The 15,488-nt window shown below is 60.1% G+C and overlaps 1 protein-coding gene across 3 annotated transcripts in view; it reads left to right on the top strand.

Annotated features, from left to right (window-relative positions):
• VAC14 (VAC14 component of PIKFYVE complex) overlaps positions 1 to 15,488 on the top strand; it is a 103,072-nt gene that overhangs the window by 85,419 nt on the left and 2,165 nt on the right. For 2 of the 3 annotated variants that reach the window (XM_087419962.1, XM_004431816.3), the window contains 4 exons: positions 6,424 to 6,598; positions 8,122 to 8,240; positions 9,522 to 9,601; positions 12,105 to 12,255. In XM_087419962.1, coding sequence (XP_087276088.1) covers positions 6,424 to 6,598; positions 8,122 to 8,240; positions 9,522 to 9,601; positions 12,105 to 12,255 — 525 coding nt within the window. Of the gene's footprint in view, positions 1 to 6,423; positions 6,599 to 8,121; positions 8,241 to 9,521; positions 9,602 to 12,104; positions 12,256 to 13,066; positions 13,439 to 15,488 lie in introns of those variants that run through there. The other variant, XM_014788558.2, reaches the window with a different exon arrangement.

Below are 15,488 nucleotides of genomic sequence, written 5' to 3'. Positions count from 1 at the left end.
TGTCCAGTAGCCTTGGACTGACTCACCACTGGGTGGGCTGTGCCCACCAGCCGGCCCTAAAACCAGCACTGTTGGACCACTGGGATGGGGGCATTCCTGGGCCCTCCAGGCTGAAGGCTCATCCTAGGCATCGCCACTATGGGTCAGACACATCATCTGCTTCTGCCTTTTGTCACTCTTTAAAAGGCCAAACCCGAGGAAGGAGGGGGGAGAAGAGAGGAGTGCAGCAGCCCCCACCACCCCAGCGAGTGTAGATTAGCTCACTTCCCAGCCAGCCCTCAACTCTGGGCTCAGTGTCAGAACAGTTGGGAGCAGGGGTGGTGGGGGCGTCAGTATGCCCTTACTTGGTGACAGAGCTGGCAGGAGCGTCCCCAGCAAATAGCCCAGGGACCTGGGAAGGATCGGCTGACAACGAGGGTGGGGGAGGCTGTTTCTGGCCATGCTAACTTTGCTGGTCCTTTTTTCAGAGGGAAGTGGGGTCATGGGAAGAAGTCTTACATCTTCCCCAAGCCGCATGGCAGAGTCCAGATTTCCCAGAAGGCAGCCCAGCAGAAATCCAGAATCCTTCCTCCCCAGGAAGGGCACCCATGCTGGGGCCTCCAGAGCCCATACCCCTCTGTGGTGTTCCTGCTGTGACGAGCCCATTCCCCTGCTGTCCACGCCCCTCTCCTCTATGCCAAGCCATGCCCTTCCCCCGGCCCCTAGGGTGCATCTGTCCTGAGAGGACCTGCTCACACTCCCCCTTTCACCCCCTCACCACCAAGAGGGCCTCCTCCACACTGACCTGTCCCTTGTGCCCTGTCCAGGCCCACAGGATGAACCCAGGGGACAGCAGGGCTGCCCAGGTGGGGAGAGGCCTCTGGCTGCAGAAGTGGCCCCACCTCGCGCCCTGGGGCCCTGGGAGTGCAGGAGCCGGCTGTGCCTCTTCTCTCCTGTTGGCACACAGCCCAGGGGGAAGACAGGCTCAAAGCCACCGGGCAGGTCTTGTCCTCCAAACCAAGGCTTGACCTTGCCCAAGTTGGTGGCCTGTCTAGGTCCTTAGAGGAGAAGCAGCATGTGGCCCCTTTTCTACACGCAGGCCGGACTGAAGGACAGTGTCAGGCTTCTCCCTTGAGGCAGGCGGCAGCTGTTGCCCCCTGGGTAGGCCTTCTCCTGCCCAGCCTGGGCCACATGGCCTCAGGACGTGACTGGCTGGTCTAGAGCCACTTGACACCTTCCTCCTCCTACCCGCTCTGGCCCAAATGTCACCTGAAGCAGGGGCTGTGGGTGGGTGCCAGGCAGGGGCTCGGGAGAGCATCCTCCTCCATGGACCAGCACTGAGGCTGGTGGCCATTCAGGGCCGGAGTCTGGTGCATGTGGATGCTTGGCCAGTGTTAGTGGTTGAAGGGACAGTGACACAAAGCTCCCACCAGCCTGGCAAGTGTGGTGTGGCCGCTTCCAGGTGGGCACTGCTCCCGAGTGCCTTCCCCTGGTCCCAGTATAGGCCTTGGCCTTTCGAGGCCGCCCCAGAGAAGGGACCTCTATGGGCAGCGCAGTGTCATCTCAGTCCATTGGGGAAAGTGGCAGTCCCTGTCTTAGGTCCCGGGGGCTTCAGAGCAGGCCAAAGGCAGGTTTCTCCCCTAAGTGCTCCTGGTATGTGACAGAGGAACCAGAGAGAACTGTTCCCTGCCCACCATGAACCCAGACCTGGAAGTAAGGGAATAGCTGTCCATGCAAGTAGCCGGAGGCTTGAGGAGGGGGAGGCAGAGCCCTGTCCACGGGGGCTCCGGTCTGAGTGTGAGGAGCACAGGCCTCACAGTTGCATGCCAGAGGCCACCTCTGGGCACACGCATGTGGGCCCCTGCTCTCCTCCAGCCCTAAGGTAGGCTTCCAGGATGTGCCCTCCCAGGCCCTGTCCGGGTTGCCTCCCACCCCACTTCTCTGCCTTGTCCCCAAGCATTTTCCAAGCCATTGTCTCGTGATGAATAGCACTTTAATATGGGTATTAAAAAATATGGACAAATGTTTAGTGCTTGCACGCTGTGTTCCATCATCGATGCTATGCTTGAGAGCCAGGCAGGCAGCTCAGGCCGGGCTGGGGCTCAGCAGAGAACTGATGACGCAGCAGCCCTGCAAGGCAGCCATCTGCCAGGCCCCCACCAGGCAGGGACAGTCCCCAGTGTCTGCTCACACTGGGCACCAGGGAGGCAGAGCAGTAAGAAGGAACACAGGTTCTGGAAGTTGACTCTTCTGGGTCTGGATTCTCCCTTCCTCCTCCCCTGGTCAGCTGTGTGAGTGGCGGCGTGGGTCCTCTCTGTGTGGGGGTGTTAGTATACCCTCTGCCCGGGGTTGGGGGGACTTGGTGAGATGCCACAGGAGGAACCTGGGGCCTCTGAAGCCACCTGTGCGGATCGTGACATGGACTCGGAGTTGAAGTGAAAAGTGGGTCCTCTTTTCTCCCTCCCCCGCCTTCTTGACTCAGGAGGAGGAATTGGCATCGTGTTCAGGTATTCAGAGCTGTCCAAGATGTGGCCCGGCCGACCTTCCCAGACTTGCCCAGGACAGGGCCCTGACCCCGATGAGCACTCGGGCACATGTTTGCGGTGCTTTCCCATCACCCCTTACTATCCCAAGCGAATTACTGTAACACCCTCAGCGTGGTTCCTGGCGTGTGGTAAGAACTCCTACTAGCTAGCTGATACTTAATTATTCTTGCCTTCTGGAGGCTTCGTGACCCAGCAGTCTAGGAGGTGTTTTCCTTCTCCCTATGCCTAGGGTAACCTTGGGATGGGCAGGCAAAGGCTGGATAAGGTGAGGCAGGGTGTGGCCCCCACTTCCCCGCCCACCCCAGCCACAGAGCCAAAACCCCCTGGGAGCTGCTACCTTAGGCTCTGAAGGTGAGGGCCCCAGAGCAGCCCCTCCAGCCTCTGCCCAGCGGCCTCCAGGGGAGGGGAGACAAACCCCACTGAAGAAGGGGTGGTGGCAAACATCCAGAGCACGGGGGCCTGAAGGCTAGGTGTACCATGTGCCCCTGCTGCTCCCCTCTGTGGTGCCTCTTCCTGGCTTCTCCCCTCTCCTCTTGTGGTGGTTTAATGAGCGGTGCTCACTGGGGGACTCCTTGGTGTGATGTGTTGTTGCTGATCCTTCAGGCTGTCCTGGCCACACCTCTCAGGAGTCTCCTGGGCTGAGCCAGCCACCCAGGTCGCCCTGGGTGATAAGGGTGAAAATGTAACATCAGGGCAGCTGCTCAGCTGCAGACCAGGGTGTGCACAGCATGCAGGGGCCTGCCCGGGGTGAGCAAAGGGGGCGTGCTGGAGCGCGGCGTGGGAGCATCTCCGGGCCTGTCCGTGAAGCCTTGATGGAGATGAGCACGGCTCCTCCATGCACCAGTGACTATTGAGCAGCTACTGTGGGCCAGGCCCTCTTCTTGGTATGAGGGACATGAGGGTCACGGACAAGCCCTGCCCTTTGCAGTTCGCGTTCTGGCAGGCCAAGGCAGAGGTCAGGAACAGAAGAAAAGCACAAGAGGCCAGCACATCATGAGTAAAGGAGGGATCATAAAGAGCTGAGGTTGGAGGGGAACTGACGAGAAAGTGTGACATCCCGGAGGCCATGGTGAGGAGCTGGGTTTTATTAAGATGTGGAGGGCATTGGGGACTGACGTGCTCTGATTGACATTTTGTCAGGATTGCCCCGTCGGTGCGTGGAGAGTGAGTTATAAGGCTGAGAGAAGAAGCAGGGAGACCAATTAGAACACTGCTGACGCTTGCTGCAGGGTGGGGGCCGCTGAGACAGGGCCAGGAGGAGGCAGGATGTGCCCTAAGCAGGGCCCCCAGCTTGGGTGGACCGGACACAGGGGCCCAGGGGATCAAAGATGACTCCTTGGTTTGGGCTGGAGCAGCCAGGTGGGCAGTGAGACCATTTCCCCGAGCTAGGAAAGGCTGGGGGGCCCAAGTCGAGGGGGAAACCGAGAGCTGTGTGGTGGCCCTGCCAAGTGTGAAATGCCTGTTGGGCAGCCAAACAGGGCCGTCCACCGGGCAAGGAGCAGTGCCATCCAGAGTTCATGGGGTTCAAAAGGCGCATGTGGCAGCCACTGGTCTAGAAGCAGTGTTGAAAATATCCCTGGGACCAGAAGGACCACCAAGAGACACAGACTAGAGAGAGCAGAAGAGCTACCGTGACACCAGAGGAGGAGGAGCAGTCCGTGGCAAGGTAGGAGGAAACCTGGAGAGTGTAGTGTCACTGGTGGCGAGAGACTAGTGTTTCCAGAACACTCTACCATCCCTGACCTTCTGTAGTTCTGTTTAGAGACACCAGGAGGCCTTGGTGCCCGCCTTTCCCTTATGCACCCTCCCCAGCCATCCTCACGTGAGAGCACGGCCCCCCCACCCTCCGGCTGCTGCACGTCCCAGCGGGCCTGTGGTCCCTAGAGAGCGCTGCCTGGCAGCAGCCTCAGCTGTTGGCCTCTGTCATGGAGACGGCAGCAGCTGCAGGCGACGGGCATTTGTGACCATTTGTCAGAATGGTCCCCTTCCTCCCCGGCCTGCCCTTCTGGAACATTTCTATCCCACAGCCCTGGAGACAGGGGTGGGAGGACCAGGAGGGGCAGGAAGTGCTGTCTGTGCTCTTCGTAAGGGCCAGGCTTCCTCCTGGGCGTGGCTGTTATCCCCACCTGTGGTACCAACGGGGATTCCATTCACCGTATACCGTGCACCCCACACGAGTTGTCACTAGTCTTCGCGGCTGTCCTCTGAGTGGCCCCCATTGTAGAGGTAGGAATTGCCCCCCATTAAGAGGTGAAGAAATTGTTGCGGAGAGACATTGGGCACACAGCCGATCAGGAGCACCAGGCTCGGGGGCCTTTTCCCACCTCACCTGCACTAGGTGAGCAGGGGAGCCACCTGGGCGATGGCAGGACCTCTCCACACTAACCCCCAGCCCCAGCCCCCAACAGCCTTGTTTCCATTTCTTGGGTGCTTTCTTGCTTGTCTGCTCGTTCTGGCTGGGCCTGGGCTGGAGGCAACCTGCCCACTGTTTGCGCTTTGTGGTTTGGCCTCTCCATTACCAAATGCTCTGGGATTTTTCAGGGGCTGGAGGTAGAGAAGAATCTTCTCCATCCTGGCCCCAAGGCATGGCTGGTATTCCAAGGGAAGCAGGAAGCCAGTCTCTGGTAATGCTGAGTGTAGTGAAAGTTCAGTGACCTGGGATGGATGTTTCAGGTGTGTTGGTCCAAATGCACCTCATGTCATTCAAATGTACACGAGACCTAGAGGCCTCAGACCCTTGTCCTCAGAAGCCCAAGGCCTGGTCTGTGGGATGCTTCCCTGGAGCAGAGACTAGGAGTCAGGCAGACAGACAATAGCCTTGGACAGGAGATGGGGGTGGCTGCGCCATGCTGGCACCAGCCCCTAACAGTCAGGAGCTCAGAGGCCACACCCCACCCTCCTCATCAGCCACTCGGCCGCTCCTATGCGGCCCCTACCTGCCTCCTTGGTTTGCAGGAGCTCTGGGTCCCTGGACTCCCCACAGGAAGGCCGGCTGATCCTCTGAAGGCCGGGTCTCTGTGGGCACAGTGGCAAACTTTGGAGGTCGACAGGCTTCCTCTGAGCCTGTCCTTGAGACCTGCCTGTCACCTTGGCCCAGGGACCCTTGAAAAACTGTTTTTCTTCATTCTCTTTGTTCCCTGTTTTCTGTTTTTAAAATTGAGACTCCTCCACAAAGCCCAAGCCTTATCCCCCCAAGACTCTTATTAGAGGAGAGATGGCGGGAAGGGGAAGTGGCGCTAACCAAGCCCACGACCTCGGTCAAGTCACTTCTCCCTGAGCCCGAGCTTCATTATCTGAGCAGTAAAGATAAAACTCGGGGGTCGTCCTAGGGTCTGCTCATCCCACAGGACCTACTGAGCCCACCACCTCAGGCCTGCTCTAGGCGCAGGTACAGCCGGGAACAGCACAAAGAGTTCCTGACCCCAGGGGGCTGTCTTAGGGGAGGGCAAGGGGACAATACACAGATGACCAGCATGTAGGCTGTTTGTCACATGAAGATAAGTTCTATCTAGAAAAGAAAAGCCAGGAAGGGGCAGAGCATGCCTTGGCATGTGGGGGGCATTGCTGTGGTATGTGGGAGATCAGGAAGGTAATTCGGGGCTCCTGTGACGACTTTGGTAGCCAGAGGCCCAGCTGTTTCTCTCAGCCCGAGGCAGGGTAGGGGGATAAATACAGGTCGTGGGGCTCTGCAGTTGCTAGGCCAACGTGAGCGGTATTGGGAGGCGTAAAGCCAGGCCTGCTGTGAGCAACACCCCAATATCCCCTCACAGCCCCGAGCCAGGGTCCCGCACCAGACCCAGGACAGAGCAGGTTTCCTTAGGACACTGAAAGACCAGGGAGAGAGTTCCTAAGTTGAGGCCCAGCGGTTTCCGTCACCTGTGCTTTGCCTGTTTTCCAGGCAGCTCTGCCTCTTGCTGAACGCTGAGAACATCTTTCACTCGATGGCAGACATCCTGCTCCGGGAGGAGGACCTCAAGTTCGCCTCGACCATGGTCCACACCCTCAACACCATCCTGCTCACCTCCACAGAGCTCTTCCAGCTGAGGAACCAGCTCAAGGACCTGAAGACTCTGGTATTCCATGTCCACTGGCTCTGGGCCCGGTTTAATCCTGCATGCACGCAGGCGCACCGCTGTGCCGGCCCACCGCTCAGCCCCAGGAGGTTCATGAGGAGGAGACGGGGGATGAAATCGGAACTCTCTGGTCCAGTGTAGAATATGATACCTATGGGCTGGCTACATGTAAGGGCTAACCGTGGGAGTGAGTCACAGCTGGTTTCCTTGGAGCTACCTGCTGCACAGGTCTCTGCCCACAGGAGGTTCTGGACTCTACTTCAGAGTCCTCATGCCCTCCCTGACCCGTCAAAGGCTGTGCCCTTTCCACTCATTGACACCCCACCCCAACGCCAGCACTGCCCCCTTGCACACAGAGTGGATTCAGTTCAGTCCCACGTGGTGGGACCTGGTGAGGTCAAGACCACTGGGCGATGCCGCCCTGTCACGGTGAGGCCTCCGGGTTACAACCCTCCCAGAGATCAGGGGTTATAGCTCTCCTCGCCCTCCTCCTTGGCCCTGGCCCCTCTCCCACAGCTGGATACATCAGTCTCACAAGTCACTCTGTCGTAAGCCCAGGTGTCAGAGCGCTGCCTGTCCCAGGCTTTGGGTGGGGACTTGCCAGGGCTGGTCAGAGAGAGCAGGGAGGTGCTCACTATCCTACCATCCTGCTCTGGGGGACGTGGTGGAAGGCCTCGCTCAGCCTGGGGAGGGGGGCTGAGCTGCAGAGGCCCTCTGGAGGTGGCCACCATCCTGGACATGTGGGGTGGCTCTGAGGGTTTCATTCCCTAATCTGGGCTTTGATGACCACCCCCATACCCCCCTTCCCAGCTCAGACCCTGCCTCCACCCCCTCTCCAGGACATCCAAGCCTATGTCTGAGGGCATCTGGGGCTGAGTGGCTCAGAGTGATCCAGGCCACACCCCTGCCTTCCTGTGGTTCCTTCTAGACATTCGTAGAGGCCTTAAGAATTTTCCTCAGGGCAGGGGCTCCCCTGAGTGTGGGCTCAGCTCCTGGGCTGGTTCCCGAGTGCAAGGTGGGCCGTAGAAGAGGGAGGAGATGGCTTTTGAGGATGAGAGGAGGGCGCCGCCAGGGAGAGCCTGGGCCCTGAGGAGCGTCCTCCGCCTGGCCCACACCCCAGGCCCTCCCATCACTGTCGGGTCACCACCTCCACCACCCAGCCCCACAGGCTCAGGACCACAGAGTTCTGGAGAAGACAAGTACTGTTATTTGCCAAGGGTGGAAACTCCAACACAGAGGACAGGCTAACTCCTGACCAGGCCCTCGCAGCCACCACCACATGGCTCTGTGGGTCAGGGGGTAATCACAGGGTCTAGGAGGAGCTGTCAGCGTGTCCTTTGTGACAGCTCATTCCCAGCAGGGCTGCCACACACAGCCTGGGGTGCTGAGCTGGCTCCCTGATGCTCCACCAGGGCCCTGGATCTCAGGCCCGTGGCCTTTCCCTCGAGGGTCCCTGGTGGAGAAGGAGCGCCTGGGGAAGAAACGGAGGGGCTCTGTTAACTGCTCACACCTCTCCCCCTCAGGAGAGCCAGAACCTGTTCTGCTGCCTGTACCGCTCCTGGTGCCACAACCCTGTCACCACAGTGTCCCTCTGCTTCCTCACCCAGAACTACCGGCATGCCTACGACCTCATCCAGAAGTTGTATCCTTCGCTTTCACTGTTCTTCTGGTCCAGCCGCTGAGGGACAGGAGGGGACCCAGTGCTCCCTTCCTGCCCAGGTGTGGGCCCAGCTGCCATACTCCTGCCCTGCCCCTACGCTCTGCCTGTGCAGGCACGGTGAGAGATGTATTTGGGAGAGTGCTGTTGGCCGCAAACAAGGTCATCTGGGGCCTTGTGGAGGGAGGTGGTCCTTGTGAGGTGGAGGTCAGAGCTGAGCGGGCCCAGCCCAGGGGTGCTGATGGGGCCATGTAGGTGAGGTGTCCCAGGGAAGAGGTGGGGTACACTCTGCTCGTGGCAGATCGTGCTGGGCCCAGTGCTGGAGCGGGGCGGGGAGAAAAGGCCTGGCTACGGGGAGGGCGTCGGTAAGGCCTGCGGGCTTGAGCGCGAGTGTTGGTGGTGTTGCTGATGAGGAGCTCAGGGACCTTCAGGGGCCACAGAGCCAGAGCCCAACAGGCTCAGCAGGTGACAAAGCAGGGAGAAGCGGGCTGGACGGGAGGCCTCAGGAAGAGGGAAGACCCCCAGCATGCCTCAGAGCCTGCCTCAGCAAAAGGCGTCCATGGGCAGATTTTGTTTAAAACACTGTGAAGCAAAGCAGCCTCCTCTGTGAATGCCCAGCCTGGAGCCCTGGATTGGAGGGCTGCTTAGGATGCAAAATTGGCCTCCTTCCCTGAGGGCCAGGAGTTGGGGGGTAAGGAATGAGGGGCCCTGAGGTGCCTCTGTTGAGGGTCAGCTGTGGCCTTGCCTGACCCCCTCAGGGTGCCTGCTGTCCTTCCATAACCTAGATTTGCTCCTCAGCCATTGGTGTGACCCAGAGGCCGCAGGCCAGACGCTTGCTGCAGCCCTGACCGTGGCCCTGCTGATGGGCGTCCACTCAGGCAGAAGCAGGGGCCTTGCCTACCCAGCCCTCCCCCACATGCTGCAGGGCCATGATAAGAGCCTTCCAGAGCCTGCAGGGTGCAGAAGAGAGAGCTGCTGGAGCAGAGCCACAGTGCCCAGGCAGGGGGACAGCAGTGCCGCTTTTCACTTAGAGGGCCAGAAGGGCAAAGAGAATAGACTGATGCCCTTCATGTGCCAGATCCCACTTAGGCAGAAGCAGGCTCTGTGCCTAGGACACCAGGGCCTGGAGGGAGGACGGTGTGCTTGAGCCGCCAGGTCGAGCCCCTGGGTCCCAGCTCTCCGGTGGCCCCCACCGCCAGCTGAGGTCCTTCACAGAGACAGGCTGTCCTGGCCCAGTGGTCAGACTTCCCTTGACTGCCCACCCAGCGGGGACCTGGAGGTCACTGTGGATTTCCTCACTGAAGTGGACAAGTTGGTGCAGCTGATCGAGTGCCCCATCTTCACATGTAAGAGCCCTGCCTCTGGCCTTGGGCTGGCCTGGAGTGGGGCAGGGGTGGAGGCCAGCTCAGAGAGCAACTCTCCCTGCAGCTGGGGAGGGAGGGAGGGCAGTCACCCCAGGGATGCTTCTGGAATGTCAAGAATGTAAGACTGGAGGGGGCTGGCCCCATGGCATAGTGGTTAAGTGCACACACTCTGCTGCTGGCGGCCCAGGTTCGGGTCCCAGGCACGCACCAAGGCACTGCTTGTCAGGCCATGCTGTGGCGGCCTCCCATATAAAGTGGAGGAAGATGGGCACGGATGTTAGCCCAGGGACAGTCTTCCTCAGCAACAAGAGGAAGATTGGCACGGATGTTAGCTCAGGGCTAATCTTCCTCACAAAAAAAAAAAAAGAACGTAAGACTGGGGATGACAGGGCTGAGGACACCAGCTAGAGCAGGGCTGGGACATGTGCCATCAGAAGGTGGGTCCTGCCTGTGTGCCTCAAGGGTGGGTCTTGTGAACACAGGCCAGCACTATGGGCAAAACCCACCTAAAAGCTAATACCATCCTGCCAGAGAGAACTGGGGCAGTGCTATCAGGGGCAGGTGGGGCAACTGTCCCAGAGCTGTCCCCGGCCACCCTCCAGGCATGCTGTCCTCTGCCCTGGCTCTCGGATGCTGTGGGGCACCCTGGGCACGGTTGGCATTTGCTGGGAGCTGATGGGCAGGAGCTGCCTGCTCGTAACACCCAGATTGAATGTGCAAAAGTGGCAGCTGGCTGGGGCGAGCTCAGCTCTTGGTGCCTCAACACAAACGATGCCTGCCCCCCAAAGCAGGCAACTCTCTGAATGAAACACGTGCTTATGGTATGGTAGGGGAGCCGGGAGGCAGGAGGCCACCTGCCGGCCAAGCTGGCTGCCCAGGCCTCCTGCTCTCTGGCAGTACTTCTGACCTGCCCAAGCTAAGCCCATCGGCCTTCACCCTGGAGGCCAAAGCAGGGGCCGAGGGACCCCCCCCCCCACTCCCATCTGAACAGAAGCCAGCTTCTCCCAACAGCTGGGCACCACAGTGATGGATGCCCGGGAGACAGAAAAGTGGGAGGGAGACTCTGTTCCTAGCGGCGTGCATCAGAGCCTGTTCCAGGTGGTCCCCTGGCCTGACATCTCACTTGCCCAAGGGCCTCCCAGGGCAGCCAGGTACACGCTCACCTGAGGTCAGGTCCAGCCTGAACCTAGAGAAGCCACAAGCTCCTTCTCTCCAGGCTCAGGGCTTTATTGGGGCAACCACAGCAGATACACCCTGGTCTTGCCCAGCCCCCATTCCCACCCTGGGTTGCCTAGACCCCACTAGTAGCTGGCTTGGCCCCAAAGCCCCAGCTTCCCCAGGGCCCAGAGTGGGGACTGGACTTGAAATAGGTCCTCATTTCTTTCTTTTTTTTTTTTTTTTTTGTGAGGAAGATCAGCCCTGAGCTGCCAATCCACCTCTTTTTTGTTGAGGAATACTGGCCCTGAGCTAACATCCGTGCCCATCTTCCTCCACTTTATGTGGGACGCCCCTACAGCATGGCCTGACAAGCAGTGTGTCGGTGCGAGCCCGGGATGTGAACCCGGGCCGCCAGCAACGGAGCGCACGCACTTAACCGCTAGGCCACGGGGTCGGCCCCAGGCCCGCACTTCTGCTGAAGTCACTAGGCCTGCGGACAGTTCAGGTCTCCACTGGTGGCTCCTGCCTCTTGGGCCAAGGGGAGGGGCCAGTGTGGGAGGCCCCTGCTTCCTGGCTCACCCTGGCCCCAAGGCCTGGCTGCTCCCACTCAGTGCCAGCCCAGACCCCTGTGCAGCTGTTCCTGGGTGACATGGCCTCTCCAGAATTTTGTGACTCATCTTCCACAAAGGATGCCTCGGACTGGGCCAAGAGACACCAGAAGGTAGAAGCCAGTGATTCTCCTGGCGGTGCTCAGGAGAGAAGCATGGGCCTGTTTAGTTGGACTGGAGGCTGGACAGGACCAGGGTGCGTCTCCTCCTGTCTGCAAGTGGTGGCAGGGCTGGTGTCTGAGGTGGATTTCCAAAAGCACCTACCAGACACTCCTGGGCTTGGCGTGTGTTTAGCCACACACAGAAGCATTTTTCCATCCTGCCCTTCCTTACAGCTCCTAATCCAGTCTTTTTTTCCAGCTCACCCTATTTATAGCTCTTTGTGCTGGCACGTGCAGAGCAGACCGGGGAGTCTGTTACACTACAGGCCCCAAGCCCCCACATTACCAGGGAGGCAGTGAGTGGGAGGGGAGGGGACCAGGCCTGGCAGCAGGATGGGGGTCGCCAGGCAAAGATCAGACAGAGGGACAGGTGGGTAGGTAGGAAGAAGATTGTGGGGACGGCTAAGACTGCTGGAGGAGGGGCAGGCATGTCCGACTGTTAGGAGCCCTCACCTCGCTCTGAGCCGCAGCCACCTGGCTAGCCCTCTCCTGGCCAGGCTGAGGTATAGTCCAGGGCAGTGCCTGACCCCCTAACCCCTGACCCCTGCCCTCCCACAGACCTGCGCCTGCAGCTGCTGGATGTGAAGAACAACCCGTACCTGATCAAGGCCCTCTACGGCCTGCTCATGCTGCTGCCCCAGAGCAGCGCCTTCCAGCTGCTCTCCCACCGGCTCCAGTGCGTGCCCAACCCCGAGCTGCTGCAGACCGAGTGAGTGCGGGCCAGGGACTGCCACCTCTGCCTCCGCGGGGGGCGGAGGCTCCTGCCACCCAGCAAGTCAGGGCCAGATAGGCCTGGCAAGCAGAGAGTGTTTAAGGGGGCTCCTGAGGGTCTCTCTTGCCTCGGCATCACACCCCTCTGTCACTGCGGACACTGTCATACCCCCCCACACACACTTGCCCTTGGGCCTCTCATTTCCACCTCAGAGCACCAGGCTGACAGATTCTGGGAGTGTTTACGACGTGGTAGGTGGTAGCAATACCTTCTCCAGTAATCAGGGTTGAGTTAATCTAAAAAATCAGAGGGCGTGCTGGAGTCACCCAAACAGAGGTCCCTGGAGAGAAACTCCAGGAGAAGGAGGAGTTCATGCCCCAGCTCAGAGACTGTTCCGGGCAGCAGACAGGCAAGAAAGCCAGATAAGGCCTAGTCCTGGGCCTCAGACTGCCCTCCCCTTCTGTCTGTGGCAGAGGCTCAAACCTGGGCCACTGAGAGCCGCTGGCATTACTGGGACCTTCCCAAGCCCTCCTGGGTGGGGTGGGGGGCAGGGGTGCGCCCATGACTACCCTGCTCGGGTCCTGCCCACAGGAAGAACAGGTCCCAGGCAACGTCCACAGAGAGGCCCAGCATGGCAGCCTCCGGATAGCAGGGCTGCAGCCCCTAGGGGGGTCCAGGCTCCCACCCGGAACCCAGTGCTGGCCCGGCCCCCCGAGCCTGCTGGGCCGTGTCTATATTTGGTAACCCTTGGAGGCTTTGCCTCATCCACAGGCATTTGGCATCCGAGATGGAAAATTTCACTTGTCAGGTCGCCATGGAAACAAGCAGAGCCACTGAGAAGATTTACGCTGAATGGAGAGCGCCCGGCTTGCATCAGATGCCCTGTGTATCTAGAATTCCCTCCCAGGCTGTTCGAGCCACTCAGCAGGCCTGGCGCCTTGCTCCCCAGAAGGCCTCGGGCCTTTGCCCTTGGGACAGACGCAGGCAGCCTTGAGATGGGCCTGCCCGGCAGTCAGGGCCCCTGACCCGAGGCCCCATGCCCTCTGTCCCACTGGCTACCACCACTCCCCCCACCCTGGCCTCGCTCTCCAGAGGCTGGGTTTGGGGCCCCTGAGAGGTTGTCTGTCCCAGGGCAGCTGGAGGGGCTTGAGCCCCCAGCAGGTGTGGCCCCTGGGCCAAGGCCCAGCTCCTGCTCACCCTGCCCCTTTCCCCAGACAGCAGCTCTGGGGTGGCAGGGCCAGGCCCTGTCCCAGCTGCTCATGGTGTCTCCGGGTAATCCCCAGGAGACAGCATGCGGCAGGCGCATTGAGGGTCCCAGGGGAGCAGGGAGCAGCCATGGAGTTAGGTTTGCATTTGGACTCCCTTAGCCGAGCACCTTCAGTTCCGGGGACTCGGTGGCCCTGAAGCCACGCCAGGCTTCGCTGGCCTGGCCTCCACACTGGCCTTTCCATGCCCACGAGGTGTCAGGGTCACCCCGGCAGGCGCTTAGGAGGGAAGATGCAGCTGGAGGGGAGAAGAGGCAGGAAGGGCTCTTCCGTGACCTCTGATTTCCCCATGGGAACCAGCCTGCCTCCCTGGGGAGGACCCTGGGCAAGGCCACGGACCCTACTCTGCTCAGGGCCAGTTCCCTCTCAGAGCTCTGCCTGCTACATCTCCTCTTATAGGGAGCATCCCTTGGAAGGGGAGGGAAGGCTCAGAGTAGTCAGACCCCTCCCTGCACTCTCCCAGAGGGAAGCTGGGAAGAATGAGGATTCCCTCAGACTCTCCCATAGTCAGAGTCAGGGAGGTCCTAGGCCAGGCAGTTGAGGCGTCTGGTTAGAGGAGTCTTTGTGTCCGTGGATGGTTCATAGGCCTAAACTAGGATCTGGTCCAAGCTCTGCCAAGGATTTGTTGTGTGACCCCACACAAGCCCCATGCCCTCTCTGGGCTCTTGGTTTCTTCATCAGTAAATGAGCCTTTGGACTAAATGGAAGCTTGAGGCTCTGTCCAGCCTTCGAGGCCTCAGGTTCACAGGCTTTCTTTGCAAGGACTTAGGAAGAGTGGTCATAGATATAGACAGGGGAGCAGTGGGCGAGGAAGGGACCTCGGGAACAGCTGGAGGAGGGATCAGATTGCAGGGCTGGGCACAGAGGGACAGTTCACACCCTGGAGAGGGGGCTGAGGACGGTCTCAGCCCTGGAAGGGGCAGGCAGCTGGAAGACAGCGTCGGGTTGCCTGACAGGCCTGCAAACCGGGAACAGCTGGGGGAGTTTCTGCCCTCCTCGCCCAGCCCTCTGCTCAAGGTGCCGGCAGGGCCTGGCCCCCTCAGCCTTCCAGGCCGCTCGCCCAGGGACCATCTCCTCCATGAGGCAGGAGAGAATCTGTGAAGGAAAAGCTGGGGATGCTCACCAGCATTAGCCTGGGGACAGGTGCATGGGTGGGGCGGCAGGAGAGAGGGCCAGCTCTGGGTTCTGGAATTCCGGCTCTGTGCTGCTGGCTGGGTGTCCCCTAGTCACTCCCTGCCTGAGGGTTGTTGTAAACATACAGGAAAGGCTAAGGGCCTGAGTAGCGTCCATGCCCACTATGACATGCAGGGAGGGGAGCTGTGGGCTCTGTGCTCGGAGGAGACCCCCACCCCCATGGGACGCACCCCTCCCTGCTCCCAAGACCCCAGGCTAGGAAGGGGCTGCCTGCAGGGAGGCCAGATCACGGGGGGGCAGGACTTCTTGCTACCATGAAGGCCCAGAGAGCAAGGTGCAGCCTGCCTCTCCCCACCCCTACCTTGGCCACATCTGTGCACATCACCCGAGGTTTGCCATCCACTGCTGGCATCTCCACAGAAACCCCTCATCTCAGCCCTTCCTCTGGACCGAATGCCGTGGCTTACCAGGCCTGTTGAGAGGAGCAGCATACAGACCCCTGGACACCTAGCATCAAATGACATACTTCAGTGTCATCTCTGTGGCCTCATGTTTCCAGGCCTACATGTCTCTCCCCCCTGCCCCGACCTACGGGGCTTGGGGTAGCATCTGGCCACCTCCCAGAGTTAGAGCTCCAAGCTCCCGAGTGTCCCTTGGCCTCCTCAGAGCCCAGGTTGCTCTCTTGGGGCACCTGGGCCACAGAGTAGCTGTAACAGGGAGGTCCCTCCCCGTTCCCAGGGGAGTTGACTTCAGGAGCCAGAGTCCAGCGCTTGGCTTCTTTTGATCTATGTTGAACTAACGTTGCCTGAGGCCTGGGAAAGCAGTAGTCAC

Source organism: Ceratotherium simum, chromosome 30 (assembly GCF_057802395.1).
Source record: "Ceratotherium simum simum isolate JZ-2026a chromosome 30, ASM5780239v1, whole genome shotgun sequence".
NCBI classification, from domain to species: domain Eukaryota; kingdom Metazoa; phylum Chordata; class Mammalia; order Perissodactyla; family Rhinocerotidae; genus Ceratotherium; species Ceratotherium simum.
The sequence above is the reverse complement of the archived record's forward strand: the minus strand, read 5'-3'. Positions and strand labels throughout refer to the sequence as shown.